This window comes from Stigmatopora argus, chromosome 3, assembly GCF_051989625.1.
Source record: "Stigmatopora argus isolate UIUO_Sarg chromosome 3, RoL_Sarg_1.0, whole genome shotgun sequence".
Lineage (NCBI taxonomy): Eukaryota > Metazoa > Chordata > Actinopteri > Syngnathiformes > Syngnathidae > Stigmatopora > Stigmatopora argus.
In genome coordinates this window covers 8,297,666-8,315,193 of record NC_135389.1, presented here as the reverse complement: position 1 = coordinate 8,315,193, position 17,528 = coordinate 8,297,666, and the positions used below count along the sequence as shown (strand labels likewise).

Below are 17,528 nucleotides of genomic sequence, written 5' to 3'. Positions count from 1 at the left end.
CCCATGAAACCGAGTTGACGTTAACGCGGCCCGCGAACCAACCCGAGTCTGACACCCTTGCTCTAAATTGACCCTAGGTATGAGTGTGAATGGTTGTCAGTGCCCTTGTCCCCTGCGATAGGTTGGCCACTATTTCAAGGTGTCCCCCACCTCCAGCATAGTCAGCTGGGATAGGCTACAGCAACACCCGCGACCCGCGTATGGATAAGCCGTTCAAAAAATGAATGAATGTATGAACGAATACAATCTATGACTTTTGTTATTTCTCGCCTCAAACCTGGCGATCGCCTACGGCACTAGAACAGCAGCGGTCCAACTCTCAGATGCTCTCGAACTACAATGCCCATTACCCTATCCTTATGGTAGACTCTGGACATGCTATAGTGGTAGCTCAAATTGGCTACTTGTATTCACAATCTTTTTTTAGGATCACAACCCGCACGCAGCTCATGACGAGAGAGATGAGGGTGGGCCTTGATCATCAGGTCTACCAAGGCCATAATAAGCACTGGCCACAGCTCTCTGATTGTCCAACTCTCCCAGGACGTGGTTTGGCTTCTGCCAGCTGTTCTCTGCAGGCCGTCATCACACATTTAGGTCAAGCCAGGAGAGGATCAGTTGACATTTGTGCCCCTCTCTTCACAGAAGCATCAAAGAAATGCAGCATCATGTGACATGACTAAAAAGTTGATCATCACACTGCAGCCTAAGATACTAAATTGGGATCAAGTGCACGTATGGACATTCTTAATCAATCAAATTGCAGGTGCAGGATTGCTCCCATAACAGAAAATGAAATGTTTTGCGATTTAGCGTATATATGGCAGAGAGACTCCTGGGTGTTCAAGGTTAATAGCGTTCAAATCTGGTTCGGTGAGTATAATCAAGTTTGTACCTATTTTTGCACTTTCAAAACCTAAGTTAGTCAAATGTGTGTGTAGGGGTGGTTTGCGTGTGTGTGTGTTTTGTACAAAGGAAATACAAATATCTTTGGAAGATGTCCCAGGTTTATTTTTTTTGCATTGCTTTCTTCATTGAGTCTATGCATTTTTATTTCAAATGATCACAATCATGTTATTTCTCATATACAAGCGTAATGGTTCATTTAAGGTACCGACGTGTACCTCTTTGGAGCTAGGTTACGCTTACCAGAGGCAATCTGAGCACAACCATCACTAAAACTACGATTTGACCGAGTGGTGACTCTCCATGAGTCTACTGCCTTCTCCAGGTCTTGTAGGATGTCTGGCACGATAGCTTGCTCAGCTATGAAGATGATTACTTCCACAACCAACAGCAAGATCCAGCCTAAAGCCCCCAACCAATAAGAGGAGCCTAGCAGCGAGAAGTCCTGGCAAATTTCTTCAGCATGCTGATAGGTAAAAATGGACCAGGTCAGTAGGAAAAAGAAACCTGCCAAAGGAGGAAAAGTAATGGTATAACTAAGAATCACAAAATGAAACATGTCATTAAGGCCTAATAAATGCCTGAAGCTTTACAAAGGGGGGTTTTAAGACAACGAATGGAAATTAAAAAGTCTATTTTAAAAGACTCTGCCCTTAAGGGTATGTAAATTGGACACATTAAAGTTGAATTGAATTCAACCAAAAACACCACAACAAAGTCTGTTTGGAGGTTCACAGAAAACAAAGCTATTTTAGGACATTTCTCAGCAAGTGGGCTATATTTAAAAGTCATAAAACAACAAGACAGCAGCAACGTCCCACCAGATCGAGCAGATATGTCTTCCTTTCCCTTATCTATTTAGAAAAGAAAAAAAATCACATCCATTTATGTTCTATACCGCCTGTCCTCATTAGAGTTGTGGATGAGTAAGTATATCCTAACTAACTGTGGAAGAGAGGGAGACCCTAGACTGGTTGTCATTAAATCCCAGGGCACAAATAAACAATTCCCACTATCCAAAGTCATTATCATTCCTGCACTTAATTACTGTAATTACTATATTTATTCAATACTCTTATTCATTTGTAATACCATTTGTTTCTATATTTTGTCATTGCTGCGGGGAAAAGTGCCTTTCCCTCCTGGAGGAGGATTAAAGGACTATTTAGGGTCTGTGAATGAATGAATGAATATATGAATGTCCATAATTTGACAATTACAGGATGCATTCATTGAAAATGTACACCTGATTCTGATAAGATATTTCGCCAAGTTAATCTAGTGTCTGAAATGTAATTACCGGTTGATACCATAGTGAGGAGGAGCAAGGTGGTAGGGTAGAGTGCCTGTCCTGCCATGAGCAGAGAGCGAGTGTTCGAGTAGGAGCGCACCGTCTCTGATGTCCAGCAGAGGGCAAAGACCATTGACAGAGCTCCTGTGCTCAATGCCAATAGGAAGGCTAGAACCCCAAACACTCTCTCAGCTTCAAGTGCTGAAATACATCAGGCAGGGAAAAAACAGGTTATCATGAATCAATGAGCCTTTTATTAAGATGTCACTTCAAAAGGGCTTTCTTGCCGTAAGATTTGTTCCTTTTGCATTTGTTGTCTTAAAGAAGCACATCAGTTTGTAGGCCGATAGGAGTGTTCACTAAACTGTTGTGCTAAAAAGAGATCATCAGTTGTACAAGGCATTTTTTAATTTCAATTCACTGGGAAGTATGTGTGCATGTATTTAAAAACCAATAATGCAATATGCCTATGATAGACAGAACAATTAAAAACTTTCACTCAATGGCAGTATTCACTGATGTACTGGATTTTTAAAAGTAGATGAGTTTGCAAATAAATTAAAATTGGATAGCCATTAGTTCTAATGATGATGTTTTTTGTGACATGTGTTATGTTTAATTTCAAAGCTGAGTTTGAAAACGGACTAAATAACACAACTCAACAAAAATTGAAAACCAATAACAAATAAGAAAATTTACAAATTGAGAGAATTTACACATATTTGAGGTTTATAACTACGCTTGTACTTGTCTAAGACGTGGCTCTTCTCCACTAAATGCAAGTTTGTACAAAGAATGTCTCTGTTAGCAGAGTAACAAGCTGAAACTTGTTTACTGCTTGAGACTTGGTATGACCTCAAAAGTCTGTCTCATGGCAGAAATATTATTTATCTTGAGAACTAATGATAAATATTGTGAACTTAATCTGATTCAACTATATATCAGGAGCTAATTTTGACTTTGCGCCCACCATTGAAGGTCAAAACATCTCTGTCACGGTCACCCTTTGTGTTATTCCACTCGGTCCAAAGTCCGCCATCTCTTAACCAGAATGGTGTCCAGACAGCATAAGACACAAACAGGCAACCACTCAGAGCCACACACGATTGTATGAATTGGAAGCGACTAGTTACGTCCTTTAATTCTGGCAACTTCATCCTCATAGAAGACTAGAGGGAAACAGAAGTGAAAATGACAGGTTAACTATTTCTCAAACTTCAAAAGATAAAAGTACCTTACCTTTGTTCAAGCCATTAGAAATAAAATCAAGTGTCCAAAGCCAAATAAAAGCATCTAACATTTCTCGACTTCTACTGTACAGGATTAAAAATCTTGACTCAAATTTGTTTTTTTAAGTGCACACTCCACAGGCTAATCCCTTCATGATACTCCGCCTCCACCGAAGTGGAAACTCCCCAAGTCGTTGCATATTCCTGCGACATCTCTCTGACCCAAGACCTTTTAGTGAAAGTGAAAACAACACATGCAGCCAGTGAAGAAGCAAACACTTGTGTAATTATTAATGTAGTATAAAAAGTAGACAAAATCATAGAGACAGTTGTGCCCTCATACATGTGGGATAAGCAACATCAAGGATGGCACTGGGCATGTGAGAAAACAAGTGAGAACAACTCATCCTTGACTGCTTTCATTACAATTCAATCCTTTTCCCCCAAATGGCTACCCCTTCGCTTTCCATCCTTAGAGTGGATCTGGGGTAGCCAGCACAATTGGCCATCAGCCAAGGTATGAAAACGTGTTCAAAAGACATTTGTTTCACATATCGGGGGACAAATGGTACCGTGACCGGACGTTTCGTCGAAAGACATTTGGTCCCCGGACGTTTGGTTGACCGGACGTTTGGTAGAACGGACGGGCCATCGACCGGACGTTTGGTCGCCGGGTTCGGTCGCTGTCAAATTATGAGAGAGAGAGACAGAGAGTTTACTGTTGAAAGCGAGCAACCAGGTAATCTCTCGCTCTCAAAATTATATTCATGAGAGAGAGTCCGTTCTACCAAACGTCCGATTGACGCACCGTCCGTTCTATCAAACGTCCGGTTGACGCAGAGTCCGTTCTACCAAACGTCCGGTCAACCAAACGTCCGGTCAACTAAACGTCCGGTCGACCAAACGTCCGGTCGACCAAACGTCCGGGGACCAAACATCCGGGGACCAAACATCCGGGGACCAAACGTCTTTCGGCAAAACGTCCGAGTGCCGAATGGCACACAGCGTCATTTAAATAGCCACTTTATCGTACTCCATCGTTAAATTTATGCCACTGGTATACCCACTGTACTTTTGTACGCCGATATTAAAATCTGCCAACATCACACGATGTGTGCTTTTTTCACTCTGAGAAAAAAATAAATAATACTAATTCTGAGGGGATATTCATGGAGGAATTTTAACGGTGGAGTATAATAATTGTCCCCAGATGTGTGTAACAAAGGTAAACGGATTGAGGGTTGTGGAAGATGGTTTGCATAGTTTAAAAGTTACACAATGCTGTCAATAAAAAGTCAACTAGACATCATATCTGAAACACGTAAAGCATGTTTATTTTTTGAAAAGACAGGCCAGAAAGTTCAATGAAGATTTAGGAGAAAATTATACAGGGTGGATGTAGTGAGGACACAAATGATTGGCTGCTGGCAAGACCTAACAGAACAAATCGAAAGGAAAAGATTAAAGTTGTCATTTTGGCAATTTTTTGCCTCTCAGCCGTGTGAAGGGTTTGGAAAATGTCCATTTCTGTTCAGGCATTATGTGGATGTCAAAAGACAAACCTGACACTGTGCCACAAATCATCGTCTGTGAAACAGCTATTGACGACCAAAGTGGTCGGCCGGATCTGAGGGTATATTTTCATAGGTACTTTCTAGTGATCCAAGAGACATGAATCCATGTTACAGTTGTTGTTTTAATGATTCCAAAGCGGATTCTTAGATGAGTTCAGAGTGGAAGAATCCAAAAGCCCTGGACTCAAACTTATCAAACAGAAATTGTGAGCTAAGCCAGCATCTGTTATCTGGATGAGTCGTTGAAACATTTTTATACACATGTACAGAACTGAGGTAGGAAACGTGTAAACTGTAGAAGGGACTAGGTTGTTGATTGTTGATGGCAGGTGTCTCAAAACTATTATACATAAAGCTGAATAATTTTACAGCAAAAATTACAGATACAGGTTTGTTCTTATAGAAAACTATAAGAAAATTGGTTCATAATTACTTTGTACAATTTCAATGAAAAATCAAGGCATTTGATGTTACATTTGACGAACAATTATGATTAATATGAATTACAAATCTGAAATCGGTGTCTATTCAACACTAAACTAAAGGGGATTAATGCAGACAAATTGTCTTGTCTCAGAACCGCCCCGTTTTCCCTATTCTACTCTCAACACAAAATAATCTTCTCCTTTATCTATTTCATTATCCTCTGGTTATTCAATCTATCGCAACTGTTCTAGTTATCTTAGAAGACATATTGCCTCTCATTTGAACAGACTTAATCTGTTCATGGAAGGATTTAGGTTGTGGTTCTCCACGCCTCGATGGCCACAGTGGTTGCATGTTTTCAAGCCAACCGATAAAGAGGATACAATTTCACCAATCTGGTGTCTTACAAGGGTGACCAGTTGAATTCCGTCATCTGCTGCTTGTTTCAGAAGAAACATCTTTAGTTATAAATCTGTGCTGGTACAGTTGGAACAAAAACCTGCACTCACTGCAGCCCTTTCTGGAATAGTTTGGACACTCCTGGTTTAGGATGAGACTGGGGTTGGTGTGAAAACTGCTGTTTGCATAGCATACAAAGGATAACATATACAATATGGGGTCTACCTCCAACCTCGAGCATAAATAGCTGAGTTTCCTCACTATATGAATTCTCCTCTAAACAAACAGAACAGTCCAGTTACTATTCATTCAAAGCACAGAGTACTTCCAAAAAAGGACAGCCAAAAATCAACTGCCTCCTGTCGAATGGTCATGTTAAATTTTTTTCGCTGTGAAGATGGGCAACAGGGACTCTTTAGTGCAGGCTGCTGTAATTTGGCAGCCACATCCTCAACTGTTTTTCCCTAACTTACTTCCTGGCTCGTTCCAACAAGGCTTTAAACACATCAAGAATCTCTGGGTCCTCCCCTGCAGACCGCTTCGGCGTGTTCTTTTCCAGCCAATCTGAAGAGCGGATTTGATCCTTAAGTGTTCCAATAAGAGAGCCCAGGCTCTCTGCAGGCTTAGAGGCTTGGCAGTCCAACAACAGAAACTCGTCAGGGGCTTGTGAGCCAGTGACAAGAACAGAACTTGCATTCTCTTTCAACTGGTCAGATGACTTGCTTTGTGGGGATGGTGTTGACTTTTCAATTGTGGCATTGTCTGAAATTTCACTGTTATCTTCTTCTGGTCTTCTAATTTCCTCGGTGGCTTCTTTGACAATGAAAGAATCCCTGCTGGCCCTGCTTTCTTTGATTTCTTTTAACGCCTCTCTAATTCTTTTTAGTCCTGAAACAATATAAACAAATAAAACACAAGACAACTCAGTAATTGTTATTCAGTTAATGAAGAACAGGGATTCAAAGAAGGGTGTAAGCAAGTTCTGTCACACTTTATCAAAGCCCCAAAGCAGAAGCTATACAATTCCAATAATTTTAGTGCCAAAAAACAATGCTAAACCGAGATAAGGAGATTCATTTAGACAAAAGTATTGCTTTTCCATTATCATATTCCATTTTGTAAGTAAATAATATTGTTGCATAGAGAAACACTGACCAACTTGGAGGTGGTGCTGTTGGTCGGCAAATACAATGCGAAACCAGCCTGGTGTAGAGCAGGAGAACGCTTGCCCACAGCTCAATAACACTTTGTGTTTTAGGAAGCACCGCCACATAAACAACTCCTCTTCAAATGATGGGGTGCTGAGAAACTAACAAAAGAGACAAAAAAGTGACACAAAACTTAGTGCAGAAAATGTACCCAATGACTTTCGCCTTGCAATTCAATTACCTCTGCACAAATTAGCATTTGATTATCAACCCCAGCACCACAACATTGCAATGTGACCTTGGTCAAGTTACCTTCCTGAAGTCAGCCCAGACATACAAAGTAGCAGGCCTGTCCAGGTAGTCAATGTCCATTGTCTGCAACTCTTCTGTCAGGTAGCGATGAGCAATTTTCAATCTGCGTCTGTTCACAGGCAAAAACGCCTTGCTTATCCACTCTACAAAATGACAATGTGAAGCGTCATTAGCTTCATAGCAGTAGCCTAGAGAGTGTTCCAAATATTTAGACAGCAATATATGCACCACAGAGTAGCACACAATGTATAAGGCAGAGAAATGACTCTGCCTAGGAAGAAACATTTACTCTGTACATGGTCAAACCTAAGTTTACATTTTATGGGCATATGATTACTTAAAAAGGTTTGAAGTGCACTTAGGCTATCAATGAAGCCCATGCGATGGCAGTAAGGCCAAAGTAAAAACATTCAAAATGTATTTTGTATAATTGATGATTTGGGAATTAAGCCCCACTAAATTATTTGTAAGTCAAAATATAATTTAAATCACTCGCATATTTTCCACGGAAATAGCCATTTAACCATTGTTGAAATCACGTATGGATACTATCCTGAAAGAAAATACTTTGGAAAAAAAACAAAGAACTGTGATTGGCTAGCCACCAATATAGGGTGCCCCATGCCTCGTGCCCATAGTTGACTGGGAAAGGCTCCAGCACCCCCCGCAACTCTTGTGAGGATAAACAGTACGGAAACTGAATGAATGAATGAAAATACAAAGAAAAAATATGACTTCAAAACATGACTTTGGGTGAATAAATAAATATGTATCGCTAATCAAAGAAGCAAGTTATGAAGAAAATCAAAGTTATATACTGTGTAATAAAGGATCATCTTCCAAGCAACTGACCCATACCTCTGTCCTGAAGAAGGTTTGCAACCTGGTGCTGAGTTGTTCCTGATATACCATGGAATGAGCCCAATTGGGATAAAGCCTTCACAAGGTATTGGTTCTCGGTATACAGTGTCCCTAATCTGATTCCAGCCATTGCAAAGTCCTGGAAAGGGCAAGATGAAGTCAACAAGCGAAACAGCATTGACAGCAAACCTTCTGCGAGATAAAGCAGAGAATTTACAGTTCTGTCAGGAGTCATAAAAAAGACCTCCACATAATGTGATGCAGCATAGCACAGCGCATACCTTGCTCAGTCCCCACATTATATGTGTCCTCTGTGGGTCGGGCAAACTGAAATAAGGGCAAATCATTAGCAGTTAAAAGGCGATCTTCAGCCGTAATCATCTTGACAGAGGGTGCACAGGAGCAATAATAGAGGATAGGTTAACATCGTACCTTTCCAGACTGAGGACACTGTGAAATGTTACTGATTCATCAAACACCGTCAGCATGTATACTTCATCTACAATGGCGTGGAGCTCATTTCTGATGCAGGAGACAGATAGGGATAGCACAGAATGCTGTATGTAGTCCAACTTGAATGGCAAGTATTTTACAGCAAAGAACGCATGACATACAAGTGCATTGGGATAAAAACACTGTGATTTATGTTTACAAGGGATGAGCTATAGTGTTGGCAAGAACAATACAAAACAATCAATTCATGGCCTTCCTGATAACATTCCAGCACTCGACAATATGTCAATTCTTAAGGGGGCCAATAAAACACAAAAACCAAAACTGCTCACATTTCAACCACGAAGCTCTCGGCCTTGAAATGGTAAGACAGGAGACTGAAAACCATCACTGCCTGTTGTGTTGTATTATATTCAATACCTTCATTAATTTCATCTTCTTAACTGACTGACTTGGGACATTCTGGACTTAGTATTGCAATCACTCACATTAGAACATAAGGGAAATAATGGTGTTTAAAAAGAAATGTGTGCAGCTGATCTACACTAATTGTACATGAATAAAAAACTTTGAAAAAGAGACCAAAGTAAATCATTTCAAAGCTTCTTGCATTCATCATATGGACTACTTAAACCTGATCATAATCAGCACTATAAGCTGTTTAATAACACAAGAACTACTCAAAACTACTAAAAAAAGAATTGTATATTACTATTCCAACCACTCACATTAGAACATTAATTTCATCTTCATAACTGACTGACTTGGGACATTCTGGACTTAATATTGCAATCACTCACATTAGAACATAAGGGAAATAAGGGTGTTTACAAAGAAATGCGTGCAGCTGATCTACACTAATTGTACAGAAAAACAACTTTTAAAAAGAGACCAACGTAAATAATTTCAAAGCTTCTTGCATTCTTAATAATTCAAAACACAAAAAGACTCATTCCAGCCATTTACAGTGGGGTGTTTATGTTTGTTTTTTTATTTTTGCTTCCTCTTTGAGAATTTTGTTTGAAATCCATTTGAGGTGTACAGCTCACAGAGGAATAATGTTTTGAAATAATTTCATCATGGAAGGATTTTTTTGCATTCCAAAAAACTAGGATTTTGGAATCTGGTGTGTAGACTTTTTATATAAAATGTAAGTTAAGTTAGGCAATAACCATTTTTCCCAAAGCATGCGCTGAGAGGCAAAACCCACCTTTGAGCAAATTCCAAGAAGGAAAGCATCTCTTTTGGTGTGTAGATCTCAGCAAGAGGATTGTGAGGATTCATTAGAATAATGGCTTTAATGTTCACCCCCTATTTGAACAGAAAAAGTTTCTCATTAGTGAATTTTTTTTGTCAATGGATCTCCACTCTCAAAATATTGACTAAAACAAACATGCATGGATTACCTCTGTTTTAGCCTTTTGTAACCCTTCCTCCAGTTTGCTGACAGTGAGGTGAAAAAGTCGACCATCATTATTATCATCCTGCAAATGTTTTTTTTAATTGAAAGAAGGCTGTTCTCAACATCAATCAAAAAATGCTTTATGCCAATAAATAAATGCTGCTGAATGTATCTAATCAACTATGCAAATCAGGGGGCCCTTTATAGGGTATAGGTGGATGATAAAGGGTAAAAAATAAACATTAAAAGTGAACTCATTCCACAAATGCTGAACTGCAAATACTATGTGGAGATTCACTGTCTACCAATTCTTTGAAAAATAGCAATAAATCAATGATGTGTGCAACTACCTGACAGTCAAGAGGGACATGAAACAGCTTCACATCACTATACAGCAGCAGGTCCTCAGTAATAACACCGTAGAAAGGGCTAGGGATAAGAATGGCATCTGGAAAGAAAAGACAAAAAAATACAATGTTTGGAATAGACAATGGTTTTTAGAAATTTAATGGTAAAGGATACTAGTCAAATTTCTGTATATTCCTGTGACACAGCATCAATGGTAACAAAAATTGTTTATCGTGTAGCTACAATGCAAACTATTCCATTAAGGACCATGGTGAGGGCACGTTTTTATTCCAACCGATCAGGAGGATATCATTACAACAATCTGTAGTCTTACAAAAGTAATCAGTTAATGAGAGTAAGGCGCTGCTTGTTTCAGCATAAATATGTCTGGTTCAAGTCTGTGCTGGATCGATTAGAACAAAAACCTGCACCCACGGCGGCCCTTGAGGAGTGGTTTGGACACCTCTGATGTAATGGCATTGAGTATGCAGCTTGTCCTAACTAAATACACTAGTGATCGTCCGTTATAACGGCCGGTCGATATTTTGCAATTTGTTGTAAATCGCCATCGGCCCTTTTTTAATCCGACTGGTCGATATGAAAAAATACATTTAAGACTGGGTTATTTCAGCTCTGATGAAGCCGCCTTCTCCTCTCTCTCCTGACTGCTCTCTCGCTCGTTTCTAATACAAATGAGGAGCTGCTTGTTAATTTGTGGGTTTGATGTTGTGTGGGACTGCTATGATTCAATTTCCGGTCCCTTTGATTGATAAGATAAAAACACACACACATACACCAGCACTGCAAATTTAACCCTCAACCCTTTGTTGCCTTGCCGCATTACGAATAAAGTTGAGTTGTAAATTCACTAACATCCATCAACATAAATTGTAATTATTCTCAATATATTTATTAATAAATGTAGGGGTAGAATATAGATCATTGACTTATTCCTTTCTTTAGTATATAATGAAGTCCTTTAAAGGCATACGGAATAAGATTTATTTTAACATACAAAAAAAGGAAACTTATTGCGTAAACATTTGGGGACCAACCTTTGGGATCACAAATAACTGCTGCAATGCTCGAGAAGAGGGCACTGCAGCCATTCATCACCACAACCTAAATAAATACACAAATGACATTTGATTTCAGAGCTGAAAATGTCTTTGTTGAGACAGAAGGACTGGAGGCAGGGAGCTGGATGTGCTGATGCATGGATTAAACGAGTGAATGAATCTCTGAATCAATTCAAATAAAGGGAATTGGCAACATCAGGGATTTGGCAACATCAGGTGTATAAAAATAATTGTAAGCGTGGGTTTTTAACTTTAAATTGTTTGGAGTTTTGCCTTTAAGCCAGAAAATCCATAAGAGGATATTTTGGCTCAATAAAACCATTTATAGTCATTTTTCTTTTTGGGAATATTCACTACTTTTACATCTGCGATACAATAAATTCTGCTCATTAAACAGATGCCACATGTTTATTTGATGTGTGTGCCGTATTTCTATTTTAGTCAAGGACAAAAAAATGAATACAGTACTTTCTCACATATAAGCCGCATTTGTAACTCAAAAAATGATGACTGAACCAAGGGTACGGTTTATATATAGACTTAGTGTTGCTATACTCTTTTTCACCAGTAGAAGTTGGCAAATTAACATTTACTATTTGTGGTTATTTTCTGTTTTGCAGTAAGAAAACGGAAAATACTGGACGAATTACTAATATCGTTATAATATTAGCCCTAATAGTAATGTGCTTTTGATTCATACAGTATCTCAGAAATAACATGTGTGATGATTTTTCTTAAGATTCTCCCTTCAAAGTAACACATTTGTACTCCCTATTAAAACCATACGAAAAAAACAATATTTCTTCCGTTATCATAGTTCTAAAAATGTGTCATTCACATATTTAGATTCTTCTGCAGCCATCTTTCACGGGTCATTTATTCGTATGTGAGGTCTTGCCTTCTCCTGTAAGACCACACAGTCATAATTTTACCTGTTGCTGCAGGAATAGGTCGAATAGCTGCTTTTCTTGAGTCCTGTCTGACCTCTAGCTCTGTTATTGATGTTGGCTGTCAATTCTGCTCTACCATTTTCTCTGCTCTGTCTTCTCTCCTCTTCTTCCTGTGTTGCTCTCTTGTCATCTTATTTTGTGATGTTCTAATATTCTTCTTAAAATATGAATGGAGGCCTGTGGACTTTCTTTTCACTATCTGAAAATGACTGATATAACATAAACAAGTAGCAACTAACTTTAGCTCCCCAACTCAGGCAGAAAGGTCAAAAATCGACTGTTACATTTGCTGTAATAGCATTAGGGATTATATATTATTATATTATGTGTTTTGACTTATTGCACACACCCTGAAACCCAGCTTTTAGAGCGTGCAACAGCGCCCGATCGGAGGAGGGAGGTTGTCTGCTTAAAGTGAGAAAAGATCTGTGCATTTGGGATCAAATCCATAACTGACCCAACTAAAAGCGATACTAGTTAGTAATGTGGGCAATAAATTTATAGGGGAGCCCATGGCAGCTCAATGGTGGCACCATTGATTAACTACTAAATCTGAATCATTTGGGCTAACACCTGCTTCGCAACAATCAAAGTGATCATTTACATTTAAATTTCTAGATTAAATTAAATGACACAATTTGAAATTGTACTGATTAATTTAAATAATTGTATTGAAAAAAATAATTGTTGATAGTTGATTGTATGTAAACATTTCCTTTGGTACAGGAAATCTTCAACTAAAATCCAAATACCTCAGAGGATTTGTTAGGAAACTCATTAATAATAAAATTTAAAAAAATCAATGTCATCATGGCCCTTTGCAACTCTTTGCTACCTGTATGACTTACCTATAATCAATAAATGGCCAACTAGTTCAGAGTCACTGGTTGAGGTTATCCAAATAAAATTTACACCCTGGGCCAATGCTGACAAGAGAAATTACAACTGTTTTTGCTTAGATTAGTTTGGATCCTGCCTTCTGTCCAGGATCCCTTGAACAAGGCACAGAACCAAATTCATCTAAGATGACTGTTTTTTGCACATTATAGTATTCTTATTTGAATTGCAAAACAGTACATGCTACAGGATGTACTGATAAGCTTTTAAGTAAAAGATGACTCACATTGTCAGCTTTCAATGGCTTTGGGGAACAGCAGTAGTGGGTAAGAAACTTGGCAACCTCTTCTCTCAGGCTACAAGAATACAGTTACACGAACATTATTTAGAAACCTTACTTTTGTAAAATTCAAAATATAGTAAAACCACTTACAATGCATGTCCCCTCCAGTCACCGTACTGCAAAAATGATGGGTCAATATGCAGCATGTCAGATCGGGTCAACTGAAAGAAAAAAGGAAGAGGAAATTGTGTTGTGTTGTGTTTTATACCTCACTATAAAGTTAATCAAATTCTAAATAATTTACAATCACAGAGTGTGTGTTGTACCCTTTCATAAAGAAGATCATAGCAGAGCTTGTTCTCACTCGTGCCCATGTTAATAATTCCCTGGAAAAAGGGGGACAGTGAAACAAGATTTTAACAGCTATCTAATGAATATTATCAGCATAGGAATAATATACTCACATTAGTGTTTTCTACGCCATATTTGTTTGCTCCATACTGTATATAGCCTTCCTGGAGGATGGCTTTATGCTCTCGAATACTGTTACCACGTTTAGAGAGGTACCTGCTGGGCTCAGGAGACTTTGCACCTCTCACGCTTTCTAAAGCACTGTCAGTTGTCGTGCAGTCTTTGACCGATGGTTGCATCTCAGACTTTATTGTCCGCTTAGCCAAAAGGGTCTGTTCAGAGGGAGCCTGAGGAAGTGGCTGACATGTGGATGGAGCAGAGGAGGCAGTTGATGTTGTCATAAAAGCTGACTGATGATCTAGCAAGGAAACGAGGGTGTTACTCGGTGCTGTTTCTGTGGTCGCAGCACCCTGCCTGACTGCTGTTAACGCCCCAGTAAGCATGCTGAAGAGGCGCAGCTCATGCTGACGCTCTTGTTCTACTCTTCTCTCTTCTTGCTGCTTTCTACGCTCATCAGCTTGCAATTCTTTCTCTAGTCGTGCCTCCTCCAGGCAGATGAGACGATCTTCAGCGCACTGCTGCCACTTGAGGAAGTTGGTGAGAGCTTTGTCAAGGGGTCCCGTGCCGCCACACTTTTCACTTCCATGGCCGCATGCGGTTTTGCCTTTGCGACGTCTCCTCTGTTTTGCAGCAGCTGGGGGACGAAAGCCTTCTTTAGATGTGTCATGTGGCATAGGAACACTGCTTGACTTTGAACTGGACGCAGAAATGTTATCGTCATTTAAACCTGCAGACATGAAACAGTGTTAAGTTACATACTTTTATATAAAACTACTACTTAAAACGGTGTGTTACATAATTCTATGTAGTACTACTACCTAAAACTGTGTGATAGCGATTTCTATATTTGCAAAAGGTTGAAACTCAATCATCAAATACTTTTCCAACTCAGTTGATGTACTGAACTGTTTATTAACCTTTTCAGTATTTTTCAAATTTTAGGGAAATTATGGATGTCCCAACAACCACAACAAATTTATGCTGACCTGTGATATTGCAGCAATAACTGAGTATAATAATGATAATAATAATCGGACATAGGCTTTATCATCATCATTGACTTGACAAAAGCCTAATTGCCATCATAGCCAGAAACTGCGTATGACGAAATTGGTAAAAGTATAGATACTTATGCAATCAAATATCATATTTCAGTATCGATACGTTTATGCTTTGACATTTTTTGCAACCTTACTGTACTAGTTGAGGTATATTCCCATTAGTAGAAATACTATTTCAACTAACGATGATAGCATTTGGCATTACATGCCCACAAATATCTACATAACCTAGCCTAAATAGTTAAAGGTTGCAATCAAAGCCTACATTAATCAATTTATTGCTAAAGTACAATAGAAAATTCAATTAAAATGTTGCCTTAAATTTGCATGGCTCCTGTAAAACCTTGTAGAGCATTTCATGAAATTTTGCAAATTGCCAGAATGTAGTGGTGCAATCTCTATAGTTAAAAGTTCTCCCTGGAATAAACAACCTGAAGGTGAAGTTCTCGAATGAGCAGAACTGTCTCCTTGTTCCAGTGTGTCCTCTGCTCCCAATAAAACTTGTCCGTTTGTTTCCTGTTCATCTCCTGATCTGGAATACATATCCAGTCGTGTAACATCCACGTTAAACAGGCTTTCCTCAACATCCTCACTTTTGACATCCAGTGGATCTCCAGTCTGGGGGGGCTGACCAAACAGAAACCCACCTGAAGAAGCAGGACCAAAGGAACCCAATGAGTAGTTCCCCTGCAAAAACACCTCACTTCCTCCTGGGCTCTGAAACACTTGTTTAGCGACAACTGTTCCACCCAGAGTGGAGTATGTAATACTACTTGGTCGGTTAGCTAAGACCCGATCCATCACGTCGTAAAATTTCCAAGGTCTCAGTTTGTGGTTCTCCTTAGTGCGGCGGTACTCCAGCTTCATCTTCTTAATCTTCTCCCTGCACTGGTCGCCTGTGCGAAAGATACCTTTGTCTCGCAATATGAGCGCGATGCGGTCAAACACACGCTGGTTGCGCAATGAACTTTCCAGTTCAATCTGGACGGACTCGTCGGACCACAGCTGGAGAAGCTCCACGATTTCTTGGTCAGTCCAGTTACTGCCCCGCTCATGCCTTCTTCCCCGAGGATCCATCCTTCCTTACTTCCTTCTTCTGATGGGTATTTCGTGGATGTGATCTGCACGGGGGGGAGAAAAATAATGGGAATAAACATAAGCAGCACAACTTGAGACTCTAATAAGTAACTTGAGACTCTAATAAGACGACTTTTTAAAAATTAAAAACAAAGGAGGGCATGTATACATTTAGCATGGCACTTGCATTCTCTTATTGTAAATTTAAAAAAAAATGCTTCTAAATCAATGCTCACTGGTATTTCGTGGATGGGATCTGGGCGTGTGGAGAATAATAAGAATAATATGCATGATCATATTGAGATATACTCGACCAGCACAACTTGAGACTAATAAAACCACCTTTTAAAAATTAAAAACAAGGAGGGCATTGTAGTAAATTTTATTTTTTTGTCAGCATCTTCTACAGTATATACATTTAGTAGTAGTTCTCTTATCGTAAATAATCTAAGAAAAAATGCTTCTAAATCGATGCTCACCTCCTCCTAAAGCGAGAATTACACGTATAAATAATACAATTCCTTACATGGCTCGTGGAGGATAAATGGATCGTTTGTAATATGGGGATGAATCTGGTATTCGTGTTTACAGTCTCGGTTTGGCGACTGCGCACCTAGACGAAACTACGTCCGGGTCAACTGCACATGCGTGCTAGGTTTTCCGGGATAACTATCCGTGCTAAGAAATCGGAACAACTGAACGCATGTGAGTTAAAGGGTGAGACTGGTGTTATTACAGCGCCATCTACTAACAACGGCAGGTTTAACTCAAGTGTAACCTAAATATAAATCCACAAGATGTCGCTATCACACAGCTGTACAAATAAGCGTGAATTCTTGTTTTTTGTTATTTTGTTGCTTGCTGGTTTTTGCAATTATAGTAATGTTTGTTTATACTGCCATCTATTAAATTGTTATCATTATTAATTATGGACTTGAATTGAATGCTTTTATAGTCATTATACAAATATAATGAAATTTAAAGTTTGAATTAGTGGCCAGCCGACCGCATGGCACAAAGAGACGGACAAACATGCACGCTCACACTCATACTTAGGGACAATTTATAGTGTCCAATCCGCCTACTATGCATGTCTTTGGAATGTGGGAAGAAACCGGAGTACCCGGAGAAAACCCACACAGGCCCGGGGAGAACATGCAAACTCCACACAGGTGGACCGGCCTGGATTTGAACCCATATATAATATATATTGTATAAATATTCAGTCGCCTGAAAATATACTCTGAGGAACATTAATAATAATTTGCATTAGTTTCCTATTTTTTTATTATTGATTTTTGTAGTTTGCATTTTCATAGAAAGCACGTGTCAACATACAACCAATTAAGACGCATCACAAGATTGAATTGCATCTATTAAACAGTAGTGCCGCCCTCAATACGATTAGGGCTACATGAATT

General features: G+C 39.2%; 2 protein-coding genes across 3 annotated transcripts; both read right to left on the bottom strand.

Moving 5' to 3' along the window:
- Window positions 1-989: 989 nt before the first annotated feature.
- On the bottom strand, window positions 990-3,606 carry LOC144071531 (uncharacterized). The gene is made up of 4 exons (XM_077596730.1): window positions 3,437-3,606; window positions 3,168-3,366; window positions 2,207-2,398; window positions 990-1,413 (listed from the first exon to the last, which is right to left on the bottom strand). Exons 2-4 carry the CDS (start codon window positions 3,358-3,360, stop codon window positions 1,106-1,108), a joined length of 693 nt encoding a protein of 230 aa, XP_077452856.1. The 5' UTR covers window positions 3,361-3,366; window positions 3,437-3,606; the 3' UTR covers window positions 990-1,105.
- Window positions 3,607-4,737: 1,131 nt separating this feature from the next.
- On the bottom strand, window positions 4,738-16,732 carry accs (1-aminocyclopropane-1-carboxylate synthase homolog (Arabidopsis)(non-functional)). 2 transcript variants are annotated; one of them, XM_077596811.1, is made up of 16 exons: window positions 16,634-16,732; window positions 15,462-16,151; window positions 13,963-14,696; window positions 13,825-13,884; window positions 13,649-13,719; window positions 13,502-13,571; window positions 11,405-11,471; window positions 10,352-10,449; window positions 10,006-10,083; window positions 9,810-9,910; window positions 8,579-8,668; window positions 8,428-8,473; window positions 8,144-8,285; window positions 7,286-7,428; window positions 6,981-7,134; window positions 4,738-6,713 (listed from the first exon to the last, which is right to left on the bottom strand). In XM_077596811.1, exons 2-16 carry the CDS (start codon window positions 16,105-16,107, stop codon window positions 6,295-6,297), a joined length of 2,919 nt encoding a protein of 972 aa, XP_077452937.1. In that variant the 5' UTR covers window positions 16,108-16,151; window positions 16,634-16,732; the 3' UTR covers window positions 4,738-6,294. The 2 variants fall into 2 exon arrangements, with proteins under 2 accessions (XP_077452937.1, XP_077452938.1); XM_077596812.1 differs by having other exon boundaries at window positions 16,587-16,715.
- Window positions 16,733-17,528: the final 796 nt, after the last annotated feature.

What these genes read in the sequence shown, in the direction of transcription:
- LOC144071531 (XM_077596730.1), bottom strand. Translation starts at nt 3,360, where the DNA reads ATGAGGATGAAGTTGCCAGAATTAAAGGACGTAACTAGTCGCTTCCAA. An exon ending in AGATGTTTTGACCTTCAATG is followed by an intron (nt 2,399 to 3,167) that starts GTGGGCGCAAAG and finishes GATGTATTTCAG; the next exon opens with CACTTGAAGCTGAGAGAGTG. An exon ending in CCTCACTATGGTATCAACCG is followed by an intron (nt 1,414 to 2,206) that starts GTAATTACATTT and finishes CTCCTTTGGCAG; the next exon opens with GTTTCTTTTTCCTACTGACC.
- accs (XM_077596811.1), bottom strand. Translation starts at nt 16,107, where the DNA reads ATGGATCCTCGGGGAAGAAGGCATGAGCGGGGCAGTAACTGGACTGAC. An exon ending in ATGATCTTCTTTATGAAAGG is followed by an intron (nt 13,720 to 13,824) that starts GTACAACACACA and finishes TTTTTCTTTCAG; the next exon opens with TTGACCCGATCTGACATGCT. An exon ending in TAATGTGGGGACTGAGCAAG is followed by an intron (nt 8,286 to 8,427) that starts GTATGCGCTGTG and finishes TGCCCTTTCCAG; the next exon opens with GACTTTGCAATGGCTGGAAT.